At 25.5% G+C, this 21,308-nt stretch overlaps 1 protein-coding gene across 4 annotated transcripts in view; it reads right to left on the bottom strand.

The window, feature by feature from the left end:
- Positions 1–7,188: 7,188 nt before the first annotated feature.
- LOC107168245 (DNA-dependent protein kinase catalytic subunit-like) overlaps positions 7,189–21,308 on the bottom strand; it is a 32,123-nt gene continuing 18,003 nt past the window's right edge. For all 4 annotated transcript variants that reach the window (XM_089227890.1, XM_089227891.1, XM_089227889.1 and 1 more), the window contains 33 exons: positions 21,153–21,284; positions 20,712–20,927; positions 20,493–20,638; positions 18,921–19,088; positions 18,761–18,847; positions 18,552–18,695; positions 18,178–18,330; positions 17,204–17,377; positions 17,021–17,125; positions 16,464–16,951; positions 16,041–16,294; positions 15,521–15,737; positions 15,310–15,460; positions 15,037–15,253; positions 14,862–14,953; positions 14,477–14,606; positions 14,205–14,384; positions 14,014–14,147; positions 13,755–13,935; positions 13,570–13,693; positions 13,319–13,493; positions 13,099–13,256; positions 12,145–12,299; positions 11,874–12,076; positions 11,141–11,397; positions 10,803–11,053; positions 10,537–10,737; positions 10,357–10,472; positions 8,549–8,707; positions 8,243–8,406; positions 7,981–8,097; positions 7,535–7,908; positions 7,189–7,412 (listed from right to left, as the gene is read on the bottom strand). In XM_089227890.1, coding sequence (XP_089084016.1) covers positions 7,335–7,412; positions 7,535–7,908; positions 7,981–8,097; positions 8,243–8,406; positions 8,549–8,707; positions 10,357–10,472; positions 10,537–10,737; positions 10,803–11,053; positions 11,141–11,397; positions 11,874–12,076; positions 12,145–12,299; positions 13,099–13,256; positions 13,319–13,493; positions 13,570–13,693; positions 13,755–13,935; positions 14,014–14,147; positions 14,205–14,384; positions 14,477–14,606; positions 14,862–14,953; positions 15,037–15,253; positions 15,310–15,460; positions 15,521–15,737; positions 16,041–16,294; positions 16,464–16,951; positions 17,021–17,125; positions 17,204–17,377; positions 18,178–18,330; positions 18,552–18,695; positions 18,761–18,847; positions 18,921–19,088; positions 20,493–20,638; positions 20,712–20,927; positions 21,153–21,284 — 5,901 coding nt within the window. In that variant the 3' untranslated portion in view covers positions 7,189–7,334. The remainder of the gene's footprint in view (positions 7,413–7,534; positions 7,909–7,980; positions 8,098–8,242; positions 8,407–8,548; positions 8,708–10,356; positions 10,473–10,536; positions 10,738–10,802; positions 11,054–11,140; positions 11,398–11,873; positions 12,077–12,144; positions 12,300–13,098; positions 13,257–13,318; positions 13,494–13,569; positions 13,694–13,754; positions 13,936–14,013; positions 14,148–14,204; positions 14,385–14,476; positions 14,607–14,861; positions 14,954–15,036; positions 15,254–15,309; positions 15,461–15,520; positions 15,738–16,040; positions 16,295–16,463; positions 16,952–17,020; positions 17,126–17,203; positions 17,378–18,177; positions 18,331–18,551; positions 18,696–18,760; positions 18,848–18,920; positions 19,089–20,492; positions 20,639–20,711; positions 20,928–21,152; positions 21,285–21,308) is intronic.

The raw sequence follows: 21,308 nt of genomic DNA on the forward strand, positions 1-21,308 counted from the left end.
TTCTCCAGCCTGGTCAGGCTGGATTCTGGATAACCGCGGTCTGCGCGTGCGCCAGACATTTTCCCACGACCGGAGAATATTTTTCATTTCGAAACTTGTACCCATGTCCTATGCGTCTATACTCTTTTTCTATTACATTACAATAGTAATTAGTAAACTAGTGAAGTTGTGAATAGTGAGTAAGTACACTATAGTTATACACCCCTTCCCCTGTTATTCACCATCGTATTTTTATATTACCCAACTGGTTGCTATTTAGTATTTACTGTTTTAGTTTATAAATTACCTATATTATCATTTCACATTCGTATAATTTAATTGGTTCATTACAATATTTTATACATTATATAATAGGTTGTTTGATTTTATTATTTGATACCTTTATTTATTATGAGCTATGACTGCTATGAGGTACAGACTTAATAATTACGTTCCTGTATGAATGGTAGATACTAGATAGTACCGAAATGGGTGCCAATAATTGTTTTAAACATCCAATTTGTTTCATAGAAATTCTATATTTCGTAACTCGCAATACATCGGGGAGGCATGACCAAATTTTCGTTTTTCATTCACAACGACCTGTTGTACTTATTAGCTTTATTATACCTAATAAAGTTGTTAGAACTAGATTATTTTAATAACGAAGAGTGGATAGTGGATTACAGTACCTTGTCGACCATCATTATTATTAATCAAAGTAAAAATATCTAGTGTTATAATAATGAATACAAAAACTATCATAGCATCGGCCATCGAGACTGTACACAAGTGGTTCTTCCGAAAAAAGTTTTATAAAAAGGAGGACGTAACACGCAAATTTGTTGTCTCCGTCTTACAAGTGCATAACATAGCAAATTTACGCTCAAAAAATCACGTTTTACTCCGTTAGTTTAACAATTAAAGTAAATTTACCTGTTATGAAACTTGATATTAAGAACATTGATTGAAATATCTGTGTTTGTATGTTGGTTTTTTACGATAGTTCAATTTTACAGCAAGTTATGAGTATATAAAAAGCGTAAGTTAATATATGGTATGATCATTACTCACTTAAAAACTTAGGTACCTATCGTAAAAAAACAAAATATAAACACAGATAATTTTCTTAACATCAAGTTTCATAATAGGTCGATTCACTCTTATTTTTAAACTAATGGAGTTAAACGTGATTTGCTGAGCGTAAATTTGGTATGTTATGCAATTGTAAGACGGATAAAACAAATGGTTGTGTACTGTGTAGTGTGTAGCGTCCTATTTTTATTTATTTAATTATTTTTAATTTTATGGAATTATTGATAATGGAAAGAATTTTGATTGGCTGATGGAAGGAGAGGAAGTGCCTAATTTTTATATTTGATTTAAGTGTCCCAAGTATAGCCAAGTGTCTAGTTGCGCCACTGGTGGTCGATAAGTGGAAAGTTAATTTAACAATACCAGTGCCGGCGCTATGATTTACGAGGCACTTTGCAATTTTTAAAGCCGAGTCCCCCTCCCCTCACCTTTTGGACAAGTGACAACGAAAACATAATTGTTTTTTTTTTTTAATAATTAATTTAATTGTGTCAATACACCAGGTATTTTTACAATTTACGAAAATATAATTGTTTTTTTTTTTTTTTATGGTTAGGGCTTCGACAACTTGCTGAGGTCATTAGCCTGGGGAACTGCAGGGGAAGGTACTGTAAGGTTTTAACTCGTGGGTTTTTGGCAGAATTTTGAATGGGCACCCGTGGGTTTCTGCCATGCCCGGTTGGGGGCCGGTGGCCTCTCTCTCCAGACATCGCGAAATGCCCAAAGAGCGATGCCGCCCGTGACCGAGATTCGAACCGGCGACTGCGTGTGTCGCAACCGACGCCTTAGTCCGCTCGGCCACTCCATCCCCAATATAATTGTTACAATTGTACAAAACACCAAATACCATATAAAAAGCCGCTAAGCCCTGCGCGACCACACTTCGTGCACACCCCTCGCACTGACACATTTTAACTTAGTTGTTAAAGTTGTAACTTGTGGACATTAATTATAACCTATATAAGGTATGTATATATCTTTTATTATGTTTGCTATCTGCGCATGTTTATAATAATGGTAGAACATTTTTACACCAGCGATTCGGGATTCCAAGGTTTTATATTATTTTAATTTTGCAGTTTGCAGTGTCCCATAACTACGTTATTACGATTTGAAATTTTCTACACATTTTTGTATACACTTTTACAAAACATGACTGTTATGTAATTTTTTGTGATATTTATTTATTTTCTTCAGTGTTAATAACAAATGTTAGGCTAAGTAAAAAAATATTGACAATTAAAAATAAGATCCCACATTATAAGTTATTCAGTATTCTTGAACCAATTTAAAAATATAAAGGCACATTTCTCCTCAATTTTTAGAAATTCAAATCACTTTCTAAATCACGAAATTCCAAAAATAATTTTGTAGTAATACAAATGTTGCAATTGTAAAATATTAAATTTTTAAGTTAAAGCTAGAAAATGTAATATACATTTTTTCGACAGTTTTTTTTACAAAAGCCCGACTTCCAAGAACAATTTTTTTCATGAACATATTAAGTTCAAATTTTTAAAACGCTAGATACCTATTTAAACAAAGAATTTATAATGATTTTACTTATTTTTTTGTAGTCAAAAAATGTCTTTCGTTGAGTTTTGATGTTTTGAAACTTTTAAGTATACTGTTATATTTATTGCTTTATAAACACAATGACATATTTTTATTAATTATTTATAATTTTACTTTCCATCCTGGTGGCGCTGGTGCCTGACTCAAAATTTAAAACCATTCATGAAGACGTTAATGTACTATATAAACGTTTTTTCAACAAACTGCCTTTTTACCCTAAACGGTCTTTGTAATTATAATATCTGGCATAGCCACTCATGTAATTCCTGGAACCCCACTATGGCGTCTAAAAAAAATCTGATCCAGTGATCTTCTCAATGATTAATAAAAATTAATTAAATAAATAAATATATTATGTATTATACTATTACTATGATATGTGCGATCACTGGATGGTTTCTGTCCACACCATATTCATGTTTTTTAAATTGTTGTGGCACATATTCTTATCATTCCTTTGGGTGTAGATTGTATATTATTCTCCAATAAAAAATAAGATTTAAAATTTAAATATTCAAAAATTAAAATCTATATTATCCTACGAATTGTATATTTGTATACATATAATAAATAATAATACTAATAGTTAGTAATTCAATTATTTCAATTTCAATTTCAATATTTATAGACACTATTATAGTATTGTATCTACCTAAAAACATTATTATTACCATTTAAATAAATGAAATAATCGATTGATATAAGAAAAAAAATTAACTGAAACATAATATTACAAAATTTTTAATTATTATGAATTTAGCCATCATATAGGGACCTACTCGGAACATATTAAAGCAATATAAAGGTAAAATATTATATATATGTACTACGATGTAAAAAGCGAATAATAAAATATCAAAAGCATCAGAGAGTTAAACATTTGTGTAATTCGGAATTCTTATACTACGTAGTACGTTGTAATGGACAAGATCGATCCGCATAGTATTATTTTCATAAGTACTTCACCATTAAAAATATCGTAATAATACTGACACGTCTTGTATATTTTTAACTTTTTAAGTCTTAATTAAGTTAATTAGAATTTATTATAGTGCCTATAGTGGACATCATTATAGATAAGAATATACTATACACGTCTAAATGAATAATAAACCTGTATTATATTATTCTATATATACCTATTACCTATATGGCTATATGTTTTATCACGATGTGGAGAAGATACACCGTGTGTTTTATATAAATAAAGTGATATACACACGAAAACGTAGTGGGGTATAGGCACCCGTACGGCACTACGGCCGTACAACACACTACACACAACACAAAAATATAAAAAAAAAATTTACAACCACCTAATTTATTGATTTCATAACATTCCTACAGTTATAATTTCTATTAGAATGTTGTGTTATACTACTATTACAATAGGGATCAATATTTGAAGGATTAATATTTGCATCCATATACATATAATAGAGTGGCCATAGGTATATGAAGTACGAAAATACGAGACTTGCGGTAAAAAAAGTCTGGTATATATATATTATTTAATTAATGTGTAATCATCATTCGCGGCCAATGACCTATGTTGTCGAGGCCTTGTTCTTTATAATAAAAAAAAATATATATATATTAATTTATGTATATAACAAAATATGCAATAATTATTACGTTATTAATATTATGATTTACCACTTTAATTAGTTATCGTCAAAAAAAAATAATAATTTATTTTAAAAAAAAGTCATAGTATATATTATACGTCATATTATACTTATATGTAACGTATAAACAAAATATAAGGTTAGACTTTAACTAAAAATGTTGGTTACCTATATTTTAAGGGGGTTGACAGCGCACTATTTAAATAGTTGTTCAAATAATTGTTTTCTCTCTCTGGCCCACTCGTAACATAGACAAAACGCATTTACGCATTTACGCAGGATCGTTTTTTCTATTTTTAGATTCTGAGCGGAGCGATATACCTAACCTGCAAGGGCGTCTGTCTTATATGGGATAAGGGCACAAACAAAAAGTTCAAAATTCAAATTAGCGTATATGGGGAGTTAGAAATATAAAATATCTCATATTTTTCATCTCATTAAATATTATCATAATTCATATTATTCTTAACCAAAGAATCAAAATACACGTGTGATAAAAACATAAAATTTTATCGGAAAAATGTATAGTAATTAATAAAACATATACAACTAAAAGCAATTTATTGTTGTAGCCTTGTAGCTATATATATTTTTTGTTTATTTCTGGATGTAATGTATACTAAGCAATGCTAATCCATTCAATCGGCTTTCTCCCATAGTTGATCTTAATTAAGTTTAGATTCTCTTAAGGGAAGAAAATGACCTTTCGGATGTGCATGTTGTCACAGGAATTGTTGCAAATAGCATTAAAAGTCTTTTGATGTTTGAATAAAAATTCACTAGTGGTAAAAATATTGTTTCTATTGCAGCGGACTCATCTACTGGTTTTTCTTTCCATATTGCATAACAGGTTTTCAATTCTCCTCCAACTCATTAAAAGCACCTGCAGGTAAATCAATTGTAAACAATAATGCTACATCCAACATTTATGAAACTTCAATATTGTTACAATAATTAGGTGTGAAGCCTTTTTAGTTTAAAATCTGTGTTTAATTTCAGTTAACAATGCATCTAAGTATAATGGATAATAAATAGAAACTCTATAATAATTCTCGCGTGTGTTTGATCTTAAAGAAATATTTAAGCGGTTACACTGTTTATTTGCTATTCGTGATATCTTGACTTCAATTTTAAATTTATTAGCCAAATCTTCTGATTTTTTAAAAATATCTTTAAAGTCATTTTCATTACCTACGTTTATTTTTCAAAACAGTTAAAGCAGATTGTATTAAAGATTGTGCTTCAGATATATCAAAAGTTGGAGACTGCAGCAGGGCCGTATTTAGGGGGGAGCTACAGGGTACTGTTGCCCCAGGCGGCTGAGTAGGCTTAAAATGGATTTTAACATGAACAAAAATGTGGGTATTCACATTTTTCGTATGGATTCAAATAAATATAATTAAAACAAATGGCAGACTTTTATTTCATACCTACCAGATAATATAAATTATATTCATGAAAATACAAAATAAATAGTTATTTTATGCAAATTAGCAAAACATAGTACCAAAACTTAAAAATTAGCAGTTGAAATACGCAAAAAATAGCAATAAAATTTTATATTTGGAGTCTACGATGCATACGACAAATTTATAGCTCACTCTGCTATTTTTATCCGTATCCCATAATGATTAGTAAATGCTATAAAATCCGAACCCAACAGGTTATCATAATAATGTAGCAAAAACAATATTACCTATTCTTCAAGTGCATAATAAAAATTAAATATCAATAAATATATTATTTTATTATAATATAATATAAATATTTTATATACAAATAATATATTGTTAAAGATTATTAATCGTCATAATAAAAATACCTTCAGGCAGTTAAAAAAATAAATATATAAGCTACATACATATAGAATAGTTGTATTTTAATAACTACCTACCGGATGCAAATTTTTCACAAATCATTCTTAAAGCTTCTTAAATTTTTTCCACACCATTACCTCATGAGTTATGGGCCAATGAAAAAATATTATGTACATATAAGGATAGGGGCTTTCCACTTTTGGCCCAATTGATTGTGTCTTGGTGGATGGGGGGATATATGCATGCAGGGACTTTAACTCTTTTAAAAGTTATAGTAGTATTTAGTAGGTACTAAGCATATTAATTTAATTGTTAAAGCAAAACTTTGAAATGCTTGAACGAGGTAAGTCGGGGAGCTGTCCCGTCTGCCTCCCACGTATGTATTAATATTTGATACTGTCAATAAACGATGGTGCCGCCGCGGAAGCAATGCGAAAGCAGATCCCGCGGCGTCGTCGGTTAAAACGGGGGGGAAAAAAAAAAAGGTACTAAGCATATATCATTTTTAGAAACCACTATGGTAGGAGGCATTATGAGTCTCTTCAAAAAAATTGGATTAGAAATATTTCATCATCCGTACAAAAAATAATTTAATAAATATAAATGTATAGTAATTAATAAGCAAGTTCATAAAAATGAAAATGGGGTGAGAATCAACCTGTGTGTAATTTACATATATGCATTGATGTGTTAATTTTATCAATAAGCTCTGGACATTATTGTTACTAATCGCTTATGTACAAATCTGTAACCTGTTGTGTATAGTACTATAAAGTTTAAAATGTATTATATTAAATAAAAAACTACTCAAACACTAATCTAAATTATAGATTCTACTAAAGTAGTATAGTAGTACTCTAAACTATAGAGATATATTGTTAATTTATATTACCATCTCACCGTTTTTCATCATCACAAACCTATTAAAACCTAATAATTTTACTCATGAATATACATTGAAAAATTAAACATATAAACTAAGTATAAAAATTACAACAAAATTCTTCTTAGCCCTTATTGTTTCTCTAAAATAGAATTGGTGTTCTATATTTGTTATAATTTATTGCTCAAAAAACAATATTGACACATAAGAATTATAGTATTTTAGGTACTCATATTTATTTTCAAACTTAAAATTATATAAACGACAAAATATAATTAAGAGTTTTTTTTTTTATAGATAAATAATAAAAAAATAAGTGAATAAAAATAAAAAATAAATGTATAAAAAGGGTTTAAATTAAACCCAAAGTTGAAGACCACTGTAGGCTAGACATAAAATTTGATGGTCGGTAGCAATATCTAACAGACAATCAATCTAAATATAAAAAAACAAACTTAATTCAATATTAACTATTCATATTTTTAAAACTAATAAATCAAATTAATCTACACATATTACATAATATAATAAATATTTGAATAAAGTTAATTATATACCTGTTGATTATGTGTGATATTACACTTTTGTAGTTTTGACCTTTTGAATGTATTGTTTTGAGAATCACTTTTAAGTATGTTAAGCAATGCTTGTTTGTAATCGTTTGGTATACAAGAAATTTCAAGCTCATGACATAATACTTCAATAGGATTAATGCCATTCATTTTGTCCTTGCCAGAGAGTATTTTTTTTTTAGGAAACCATTGTATTTCTTTAGAGTTAAAGTCACCATCAATTCTTAAGGTTTCAATTTTGGCCATTTTTACCCAGTCTGCAGAAGGATCATTAATAAAGACTTGCATCACTGATAGTAACATTTCTCGGTTATCAATTAATGTTTTTAATGTATGCACCATAGTTTCTCGAATAAAACCTTAAAATGGTAATTGTTATTTAATATTTAAAAACTTAATTATAATTATATGTAATACATCTGCCAACAAACCTGTTAAGTTTAGCGGTGACATTAAGGAAACAATATGAGGTGACATCCTAAATGGTATCAATTCAGGTATTATTTGTATACTAGTTGCTGTATGAAATGCAAAATTGAAATCAATCCCTAAAATAATTAAAAAAGTTTAAAAACACAAAAATATAAATAGTTAATTATTTTATATTATAAGCAAATTATTAGAATAGTATGTTAATTGTAATTATATGGTGTTTATAATTGAGCCAAGAGTTCAAGACTTATATTATATTACCAATGCAAAATCCCGTTTTTGTTGAAACAATTGTGTTATCTAGATGTCTATCACCGATTCCTAACAACCAATGACAAATTGATAGAACTGAGAAACTGGTAATAAATTTTGATCTCAAGCAAATATACATTTCAGCACAATGACATAAGTTGAATAAAGATTTCCTAAAAATAAATTACTGTTTTAATATCACATAAAAATATTTGATTACATAAAAAAATACACAAAAATAATATTAAGGCTTTCACAGAAAACCATAGGAGTATATTTTTATTATCTTAGATCTAACTTGACAAAGCAAATTACCTTAATATATCATCAGGTATTGATTGGACAAGCTGTTTAAATTTTGCAACAGTAACCATACTATTGTTATTTATAGTTGCTTGTGCATAGACAACCAGCTTGTTTGATGAAACAGACTTTTCAGACAGCCAACGATAATGTTCAACAACTTTAGAATGTCTAAAAATAATATAATTTAAAGTATAGTATTTTGTCCAAATATTATATTTAGAAGACATTTGCTGTCTCAGTCATACAAGTATGTAACATACCAAATTTACACTTATCAGATCATGTTTAGCTCCGTTAATTTAAAACTAAGAGTAAATCAAATTATTATGAAATATGACGGTAACATATTTCTATGTTTTTATGTGGGGTTTTTTTTATGATAGTCCAATTTTAAAGTGAGTTTTTAACATTTTTTATTTATGTAATATTATACACGCATTACTTGTTAAAAATTGAAAAACCACAGGTAATGTTCTTACCAGCAAGTTTCGTAATAGATCAAATTCCTCTAATTTTTAAACTAATGAGGTTAAATGCCATTTGCTGAGTGTAATTTTGGTATGTCCTACACTCAAGGACATAGCCAGAAAAATATTTCGGGGGGTTAGAATATAAATTTTATATTATGTAATAAAATATGAAATTATAAAAATATTATTTAAATTAAGAACAAACATTTTTTTTTTTAAATTTCGGTAGGTAACTACATACATTATCTTATATTTCTACATTAATAATTATAATTCATTATATTTCAGTATACAATTTAAATAAATATATATATAAAAAAATAATATAAAAAAATAATTTAAATTATGAACATGACATTTTTTAAAATTTTTTTTTTTATATATATATTTATTTAACTTGTATACTAAAGTATAATGAATTATAATAATTAATGTAGAAATATAAGATAATGTGCATAGAGTTACCTACCGAAATTAAAAAAAAAATATCATGTTCTTAATTAAAATAATATTTTTATAATTTCATATTCATTTTCAACCAGATTTTTTATGGTATAAATTATTTGAATGCAATGGAAAGTTTCCAACGCATTTTTCCAGTTTGAAAAACTGTTTAAAACCAGAGCCCCTAATTTATTATGATTTCCTTTTCCTGCTCATTCTCTAACAAAAACTACACAGTATTTGCACAAAATGCCATTTAATAGATCTGAGTAGTTTAACCATGAATCCTGGTCCATCCAATGACGTTGAAATCGCAAATTTTGTTTTCCACTCACAAGAAACTTATAACATTTGGAGGACACTAAGGGTTGTTTAATAATTGTTCTTTGATACTCAACTCACTAATACTAGCACTTACACTTTTCCAATATCAAGCATACTAAAAGATTTAACCGCTTCTAACTTATTTTACTGACCTTTACTTCCAAATGATTGTTAGAACTTATAATTTCTAAGCTGTCAATTTAACGTTTTTTTTTTGATTTTGGCTCGGTAAAAATAGTAATAATTAAGATTAGATACTGTAGGTATTATGTGAGCTATACATTAGGTTTAAAGAAAGTACATTAAGATTAGTTATCGCTTATTTAACACAATATAAATATAAAATATACCGTTTTATTTATTTATGTGTTTTAATAACAGTGACACGTACGTATCTGATGTAAAGTTTCAAATATAATAGGCATTTAAAAAAAAACTATTCAAACTATTTAATATTATTTCAAAAAAAAATTTCGAGGGGAGGTCTGAACCCTACCCCCCTGGCTACGGCCTTGCCCACACTAGAAAGGCAAAGACTACAAATGGTTGTGTAGTATACTCTAAGACATTAGCACTTACAATTGTTTTATACCAACTTCTTTACCACCAGGAAAAGATTCACAAATTAAATCTTTTAATGTAACTGTATTATTAATCCATTCAATCATACCCAATTTTGTTGATATTGGAAATACCTAAAATAGTTATTTTTAGTATTTCTAGTTTTAACAACTTACAAAAAACTAAATAATATCTTACAATATAAGTTAAAAGTGATAATTGTCTGTCACAACAATAAGCATTGTTTGACAATGCATCATTTATTATTTTATGTAATTGTTGAATTCGTTGGTCTTGCCTTAAATCTTCTCCGAATTTGATCAAGAAACTATATTTTTCTCCATTGTTTCCTATCATGATGATTTTAATTGGATTTCTCAATGAAAAAATTACTTGAACCTTAAATTTAAAAAAAAAAAAATATTTAAATCATTTCTATTATAAAACTAATTTAAGAATTTTACATTTGGTTTAAATGATGCAATAGTAATATGATTGTCAACATTAGGTTTTTTTATTCCAGAATACTGTCCTGGAATTTCAATAGTGTCTATATTATGATTAGAATACTGAGCTAACCACGGACAATAATTAATTAAATGAGTAGATGGTTTTTTACAGTAGTATTCTTTTTTTTGACTATCTACTTGTTTTTTAATTTCTGTTAATGCTGTACAAACATTATTTAAATTGGAATTAGATAATTGGAACTCTTCTGTAAATATGAAAAAATGTAAAATTAAAAAAATAGTTTACAAAGTCATATTATATTGTATAAATTATAAATATTCAAGTAACTTACCAAAAATTAATTTAAGATTATCTTTAAATATATCCAATGCCTTAAATGCATTTCCTTTGAATTGTTGGTTTTCTTCGGTAATAAAACAGTTCTTAAATACATTTTCAAATGCCAATTTAATCACATTCAAACAATTAGTTTTTATACTCTCTTGCACATCATTTATATATTCTAAGAGCTGAGTAAATGGACAACAAACATTATTTATAGCTTTTACAAACATATCCAAATAAATATCAGATATTAATGGAATGAGTCTGCAAAATAAAATGTATACATTTCCTGAGTAAATATTATTTTTCATTAAACAACTTTGAGATAGTATGCCTATTTTAATAGGATTTAATTTGATTAATGAATTAGAGAATATACCAGTCAATTAACTGACAATTAACTTTATCCTAATCGAAGTCTTTGTTCATAACTGTAATTTTAATTGTTATGAGATAGTCAGTTATAGTTTAGTTTGTGGTGTACACATGTGATAACATTATTCTGTTAGTCAAAATGATTATATTATTTTGTACCGGTAATACGTATGCCGTGCACTAAACTATTGAACCAAATTCACATAAAAGGCATTTTAATAATACATCTATCATTTTAAATATTAAATTATTATTATTTTAAAAAAGTCTTCTCTTTTGCCTTTAAATCCAACCCTACTAATAAATATAGAAACAATTACTCTACACTATAATTAAATAATAATAAATTAATTAGAACAACATACTTTGCTTTCAAGAATGTTTCACAATCTTCATTATTATACACATTTCTTTCCATAAAAATGTTCAAAGGTAAATGAATAGCCTTAGGATAAACTTGACATAAACGAATTAAAAGTGGACCAATTACATTAATTAGAGGAGAATCCAAACAACCTAAAATCTGATTTATCCATTCCAGGAACATATACTCTGGAACATTTTGATTCTAAACATACAATCAATGGTTATACAATTAAATATTATTCAATGTTTAAGTTAGACAATATAAAATACTTCTGAAATGAATGTTTCTTTTAATGAAAAGTCAGATAGATTTTCAAACTGTAATATAATAGGAAATAATTCCGATGCTTTTTTAGAACCATATTTCATTGCTTTTAAAACAGATTCTATAAATAACACACATTTCTGATTGTCTTCAGTGCTTTCTGTAAGTATACAATGTTGAATGTAACTATATAAGTGTACATGGTTTATTAAATGCAAATAATCTTTTTTTTTAGCATCAATAATTTGTTAAAATTATATATGTATTGAACACTTAATATTCATATTTATAAGTTATGTTAATTGAGTAATTATTTCCATAGTTCCATACATGTGTGTAGCTAAGGATTTTATAAGGGAGATGTTACTCAAAATAAATTTACAAAATTATACACATCAAGTCAATATAGTAAGTAAGAAAGGGATCTTTGATCACTTGCTGCCATCACTGGTAAATAAATCAATATTAATATAATTCAATGAACACTGAATTTTAGAGATTATTTCTTCATTACATTGAAAGCTTCCATAGAATTTTTAGGAGTTTTATTTTTTTAAACTTTTTATACAATGATGTAAAACAAATTCATCAATGTAAATAATGTATGAAAAAATAAGTTAATCTTAAACTGTGCATAAAATAATCCCATAACAGTAAATGAGAAGCTGAGTACCAGATTTACATTATTGTTGTCGTTGTATATATTTTGCGATCATAAATATGTATACATCACGGTTTATGATGAACCTTAATAAATTAATAAACATAAGTAATATATTTTGGAGAGAGGCGTCAATATACTTGTAACACCTCCTGAGTACAAGCCTGCTTCCATAAACAATAAAGTAATGATAAATATCAAGTTAAAATATTTAATCTATTTAACTACATACAGATTTATAGAATTATGGAATAAATAATATAAATAATTTAAATCTTAGTACTTGTGTTGTACATACTTTTAAGATTTAATTCTTCTAAACAATATTGAGCTAACATTAAGTGAGAATCAATAATTGTTTTAGTACATAAACTACTATTAAAAGCAATTTGTGTACAATTTTTTAAGTGTTGTATAATAGTATAGTCAATATGTTGTACAACTTCATTAAGGCTTCTGTAAACATAAAAAATGTGAATAAAATAATATATAAAAAAACAATATTAAAAATAACCTACCCAAAATGTATGTTGCTTTTTATTTTACTAATTATTTCTAATAATATATTTTTTGATAACAAACTAATATCTTGTATTTCATGTAAAACATGAGCTATATTTTTAGAAATATTTGCTATATGAAAATTAGTTTTTAATAAACAAATTGGAGAACACTGTTCTTTGATTATATTATCTAAAATTAAAAACAATACAATAGAGTTATACATCTGATATTATGTATTAATCTATTTTGTTATAGTAAATATTACCTAATTCTGACCAAGAATTTAAATAATATTGAAGTTTTTTTTCTTTATCAATTGTATAACAACTAGACATAGCTAATATTTTACTACGGCATAATATAAAATCAGATGTCCAATTTTCAGTATTCTGAAATAAATGTATATTAATTTTAAAATATAATTTTGAGAAATCGTTTGAATATGTTTACTTCGAGTCTAAATTCATTAATATATTTTTTAGCAACATAAAAATTATTTTGATTAATAGCGCTTTCAATTAAAGCTAACATTGATTCCACTTCATAATTGTTTAAAATTTGTTTGAAACAACATTTTTCTTCGGATGGTAATTCTTCTATATCTGTCTTAATCTTATTTAAGAAAATTGATCTGTTGAAATGAATGTGATGTTGTTACTGTTATATTAATTTATGATTAATAGATACATAAATAGTATTTAATTGTAACCTGTTAATCATTTTGGTATCCCATAATAGTAATGAGTCAGAATCTGTAGGTAGTTGTGATTGCCATGTTTGAATTTGTCTTTTAATGATCTTGGTATTGTCATCAGATTGAATCGAAGATAATTTTGTGAAATACTAAAAATTTACTTAAAATTAATTTACAATCAACATAAAATGAATTGATAATCTCACATAGATTTCTGAGAGTGTTTGTAAATTTAATAATTTATCAACCCGTAGTTTATAATATTGAGGTGATATGTTCTCCCATTCTTTAAGAAAATTGCGCATTCCAAGCTTACACCATAGCTGTGCTTTGTTCAAATCATCACAACATAAAAATATCATACAAGCTTGAGCTGGTACACGTGTCTATAACATTTAATTAATTATGGTAAATTTTAAATATACATTTTAAAAACATTTACTAATATAAAATAAAATGCATATCAAAAATATATTACCAATATATATTCTTCTTTATTTCTATCATTTAACCAATTGCTAAATGTCTCTATAAATTTACCATCAGATATGTCAAGTATTTCATTTAATTCTGAATGTAAAATTCTATGTAAAAGATGGTATTTATACCTATAATTTTATAACACAAATTTCAAACGTTTAAAAATTTAAAATAGCTAATAATGAAAATATATAACATATAAATACAATAATATCTATTTCTTTAAGTTGTAGCTTGTGATGCAGTGGAGAGTTAACTTTTAACAATCAAAGGTTGAATCAATATAAATTAAAATTAAAATAGCAAAGAAAGAATACAGTTTAGACATAAGAAAACCAACAAAAGCTTTAAGTTAGTAGTATTAGTTTAGGATTAATACTTACCAATTATTGTCCCAAATTTTCTCATAATTTTCTCCAGTTTGAGATTTTAACATTTTGTTGATTTCTTTCCAATCAGATAAATTCTCTGAGCACTAAAACGAAATCATGGAAAAAAATTAATTAGGTACAGGTTATTATTTTATGATTTGTTACTATAAGGAAAATATTTTAATACTTTATAATATTCTTCAAACAAAAAATCTTTATCACTTTCTAAAATTAGATTTTCATCATCACATTCTAATACTGATTTAAACTTTATTTGAGCAATTCGCCAATCATGAGATTGTTCAGCTTTTAATGCTTCTTTTAATGAATCACATGATAAATTATTAATTTTTTCTTGAAATATACCTTCGACAACATCTAATTCACCCATATTTTTGTATATCCTTTGGAAAAATAAAAGCTTAATTTTTTGATGAGTAAAATATATATATATACTTACTCGGCTAATTTTTTCCAATCATTGTCAAGGCATTTGTATGTAATTTTAGATTTTTTTTCAATGTGTTGATCTACTTGTTTTGACTGTAAGTAATTTATTGATGTTTCTACAACTAATGCTCCCAATGACATTAAACCACATGATGTTGCAACTAATGAATAGATGCAAATGTTAAAAATAGTTCATTCTTAAAGATAGAAAATACACTTACCTTCAGTTACAGCATTTGGATCTAAATTAATTTGGGTAGGATAACAGTATGCTGTATCCAAGATAAAGCCCACAAGACTAGGATTACAATGACTGTGGTTTATCATAGTAGTTAAAGATTTATTCAAACTTTCAAAATATTGCTGATTCATTTTTAAATTATTTTTCAATCCGCACATGATTGATGATGAAATTATTCTTGCTATATTATTATCCCTCTAAAAAATTAATTAATATTAACATTTTAGTTTTTACACTATTTAATGCCAAGAAAAGAAAATTATGTTATACCAATAATAATTCATTTATTAGGCAAGAGCTGTTCTAATTTATAGATTTTAAAATATAGAATCTATGTCATAATTATGTTTTTAAAATAAAAAAATGTTTCTCAATATATTAGGAAAGTAGTGAGACTCCTTCAATGTATTAAAATAAAAATGTAATACAAATTAATAATATTGATTTCTTAAGAGAATCTATGTTACGTCAGGATCAGGATTTTATTTAATGATACTTACTTTGGATAATTCAATCAATGGCTTAATTACAGATGCATTTGTAATTTCAATATCAGGAAAATCCCCAATCCTATATTTTCTATACATATGAACAGATGATTCACGTTTCTGTGCTCTTTCTTTCTTAAATATTTCACGCTTAACATTTATTTGTACATTTTTCATTGCAAAATGTTTACTTAATACTGATTTATCACGTAATATTCGTATTTTTTTTTTCTGTATAAAATCTGATTTGGAATTTAGTACATTACCTAAAAAATAATAATTGTCTAGTTTAAATTATAAACTTTAAATCTAATATTGTATATATTACAATAATTATACAATGTACAGTATATGATTTCATTATTATTAAAATGCAAAACACTATGATAGAAAATTATAAATCTAATTAAAATTTAGAATTTATAAAAAATATACCCGAATTATGATTCCAGTTTTGCTGATTTACATCCAAAGTAGATATGTTTATTTCATTCAATGACATTTGAGAATAATACTTTAAAGATGAAATATTATCAGTTATTTGAGTTTGAACAAAAGTGGGTTGAAACTGTAAAGTCATTGTATTTTTTAATTGGAATTTTTGTATAATATTAGATTCGCAATGCTCAAGTGTATTTGAACGATTAAGTTGGCCAACTATGGTGTCAGCATATTTCGGAAATGTAGACATATGTTTTGCACGCCATGATGCTGTTAAATTGTAATCTTCAAATTCACAAGCATGCAGAGGATATTGAAATATTTTTTGATCGTAATCTGAAGACGTGCAACATGATTCTAGAAGTATGCTAACAAAGTTTCCTAAAAAATGTGATTCAATGTCTGGTGAATAGAGTTGATCCAAAAGAATTAGTAAACGATCAACACATTTCAGTGGTAATCTTTTATCATCTGCCCAAAATCTAATTAATAAAAAAAAAAAATGATTAATTCAATTTTTGTTATTTAATCGTATTTTTGATTTTGCCAACCTAAATACGTTTTGTCTAAGTTCATCATCATTGTCCATTAGACCATTTAATAAAACCTTTTTACATTCTTCTGTAATTTGTTTTGAAATATCAGCATTATTTCCTCTGTACAATTAAAGCACCATTAATAAATATTATTAATTAAAATACATCTATATAAAATATAATAATTATTTAACTCACAAGTAAATTTCATAAGTGTTAAACATAATATCATAAACCAACTTTCTGTGATTATTATTATATTGTTGTGAAATTTCAGCAATTATTTTTATTAATATCATGACATTTTCAGCATGAATAATTGGTATAAGTTGTAAAGTAATGTTTAAACATATTAGTTGATCATCAGTTCCACTAAATATTAAGTAAAATGGTTTAAGTATTAGGTATTTTCAATTTCAAAATTTCAAATTCCTTAAAAGTTACAATTATTTATACCATACAAAATATTTTTTTTATTCATCAAAATTGTTAATAGAAAATATGAACTATGATTTTTAAACAATTAACAAATAATTAGTACATAGGTGATAGGTAACTAATAAAGCTAGGACTTAAATGTTCAATGCCCAAGGAATATCAAGAAAATGTCTTTAAAAAATACATTTATGACCTTACAGTTTTTAAAAATGCCCTTTCAAAAAATTGAAGAGGTTAGATCAATGTAACACGTTTGATCCTACTTTAACAGTTTCCAAAAAAAATAATTAAATAAACGATTGGGCAAAGATGATAATATGTAAGATGATTTAATTTATACAACTGTCAACTTTGGGTTTTAGAAGGTTTATAATACAAAACAAAAACTTAATTTTAGTTTTAGAATAAGGTTTTATAGAAGAAACTGTGAAAATAAAGAACATCATAATCAAGATTAAGAATAAGGTATCTAGGTTATAGCATAGCAGTTGAAGATAATATTAAGGTATCATTTAAGAATTATTATAATATATTTTGTATTTTTCTTATTAATAATGTATGTAATATGTATTTATAATAGTATAAATTTTCATATTTTTTTATTACATAATAAATATTTATATTTTTTAGTTTTATAAATATATATAATTCTGATTCCTGGTGATTTGAAATAAATAAATAATAATTTTATGCACAAATTGTACATAGTTTTTAAAATGAAAAAAAAAACATACTTGTCTTTTAGCATGTTGAAAAATCCATTTATTTCTGCTATTTTTTCATATGGATTATTAATTAAGGCCAATCTATTCAGAATCATTTCTAAACATTGAGTTCGATGAATACCTTGTAGTTTCTCAAAAATATGAAATAAATCATCCAGATAACTTAAACAAAATTTAAATACAAAAAAAACATATTAAGATTAACACATATTGTTTAAAAAAGTATTAACCTATGAATAATTATAATAATATCTTTTATTTTGCAAACTAAATATAAACATATTGATATTGATATTTTTTAAATTAAAATAATTTATTATTTTTATCTAAAATAAGAAAAATGTGAAATAATAACTGTAATATATAATACAAATATTTATTACTTGTCTATAATCTTTGAGTAATGCTTATGAATGTAATACAGACAACTTAAAAGTTTTGTTGTATCCATGTTTTCAGAAAATATTAAAACCGAAGACAGACATTGCAACAGTTCCATTTCATTTATTGAATTTTCATAACAGATTCTGTGAAAAAAAAATACATTTATAAAACAGATTAATTACATTTAGTAAAACATTCTAATAATTACTTCAATAGCATCCCAAATATCTCCGAACTAAGTAAATAAATAATTTGGTTGTTATGGTTTAAGCTTCCCGTAAGCAAATTCAGAAAACTATAAATAACAATTTAATTATAAAAAAAAATAATTAATTAACAAATAAAAAATTGATTGACATAATGATTACCATTTTTTATTTGATTCATTGAATGGTATAATACCATTTGCAGATAAGATTCCAATTAAATGCAAACCACATTCTAATGATTTGTTATTTATTGGATTTGGTTTTAATAAAGATAAAAGTTCATCATAATCCATTTCTAGTGAATATTTCCAATTTTCAACAATAAATCTACAAAAAGATACATTATATAATACAATTATTTTGATCAAATAAATTTTTAATATAGCTGTAGCAAATATAATATTAATTCTAAAATTTTTGATTTTTCTTATAGTTTAACTTGGCTTATATTATAATATATGTATTCAAAAATTATACCAATAAAAGCAATGACGTTTTTACAGTCAATATTTTATTTGATAATATTTAACAACTTAAATCTGAATTTGGCTAATGTGAATAAAAACTATTAAGTAGTGGATAAGCAGTAACATGCATAGTATTCACATCTTTTTAAGGAAATATTTGTCATTGCTAAACATATGATGACATAAGTGGGACGTAAATATAAGCCTTGTTCAAAAATGAACATTTTTTTTTCTTCAATTTTTTATTTCTTATCTGCTCCTTAAAGGATTAAAGATGACAAAAATAGTAAAGAAATGTTAATATGAGAAGTGGCTCACCTACTCAGAGGGATTTGCGCCATAAGTTTTAAGCAACATATCCAGCAAATTGAGATATATTTAGAATAATTTTTTTTTATTATTATTGAAAAATTGCTAAATTTACAATTTATACAAATGAGCATAATAATTAATAAGTAAATTAAATTAACAAATATAATATGAATATTGGCTTGAATGATTCGAGACTTGAGGGGGAGGAACTCTTCAGAAACAGTATCTCTTAATTTGATGGAAACCCGTTTTTTTTTAAATTTATTATTTTTCTTATTATATAAATAAGAATGTCTTTTGGCCAGTCTTTATGGTGGGTAGTTGAAAATGGTGTTAAATGTCACAAGGGATAATAGTTGGTACGGGTTTGAGTAAAGTTTGGAATGAAATTATTGGTTTAAAATTTGTAAATAAAATTTGTAAATACTAATTTAATACTGGTTTGTCTAACTCATCAAACACATTAATGGTCTTTGTAACATGTACTATTTTAATATAATTAAATATTACTAATAGTAGTAAATATAAAATAGCAAAAAGTGATTAAAATTTCTAACTATATTAATATATTACTAAATTTTTAAATATTTTTTTAATAAATACAGTAAAACTTCTATTAATGAATGCCTATATGGCTGTATTTAATAGATGGCTCATCAAGTAATCATCAGTAATCAGTATTCATTATATAGAAGTTATACTATGTTAAATATTACATAAATATATAAAACCAAATAAATCAGTTTTTAACAAGATTAGGGATATATATACATAATTCTTAAATATTAAGCATGTCCTAGGTTAATACATAACTCAAACTTTTTACATGCATTTAATATCTATAATATTATTGGTTAAATATAATATATATATATATATATATATATCTGTTTATGTACAAATTATAATACAAATCAGAGTAAATAAGTTTTTATGGAATAAATATATTTACTTGATGAATTCCATGTTGTGCTTAAATACATTTTTTATTTCACTTTGGGAAACTGACAAAAGAAAACTTAATAACTTTTTAGCAAGGAGTTTCTCATATTCTGTGGACGGAACTGCAATATTATGCCATGAAACAAGCGTTGATACCTAAAAAAATATAAATTTTTGAATAGATTTATTAAAAGTATCAACCGTATAAATAAAAGAATTTAAGTATTACCACATCAGTTATAAAATAATTTAAATTATTCCCAAGATGTTTATCTAATACAAATTGCATTAAAGGACCGAGCCAGTGTTTTGCATATGGTTCGAAATTAGTTTCACAGTTGACTATCAATTTTATAAGCAATATTTTTGAATTAATTGTGTCTATTGATTTATCACAGAATACTAATTTTAAATTATTCATCCAATCTGGCATTTCCATATTAGGCTAAGATATAAGCAATACAATTCTGATAATTAATGTATACATATATTAAAATACATATTATATAATAAATTGTATAACAGTTTTGAAAAATGTCTATTTTGATAATAAGTAATAAATAATATATATTTATTTTAATTAATCATTAACTTAAGTTTTAGTAAGATATAAGAGAAGTAAAAATTAAGCCTAATAAATAGTCTAATAGTTCTATAAAAAATCTATTACTTTCATTGCACTGTCAATCATGTTTTCTGAAGTTAAGTATTTTATAACGGCACACAAATGTGCCATACATTCATGATTATTGAAATTGTCCATTTCCAGTTCAACACTCAACATTTTATAAAGGGATTGAGTCTATTAACAAATATAAAAATATTT

Source organism: Diuraphis noxia, unplaced genomic scaffold (genome assembly GCF_037042655.1).
Source record: "Diuraphis noxia isolate RWA-SAM2 unplaced genomic scaffold, SU_Dnox_SAM2 contig0004, whole genome shotgun sequence".
Classification (NCBI taxonomy): Eukaryota; Metazoa; Arthropoda; class Insecta; order Hemiptera; family Aphididae; genus Diuraphis; species Diuraphis noxia.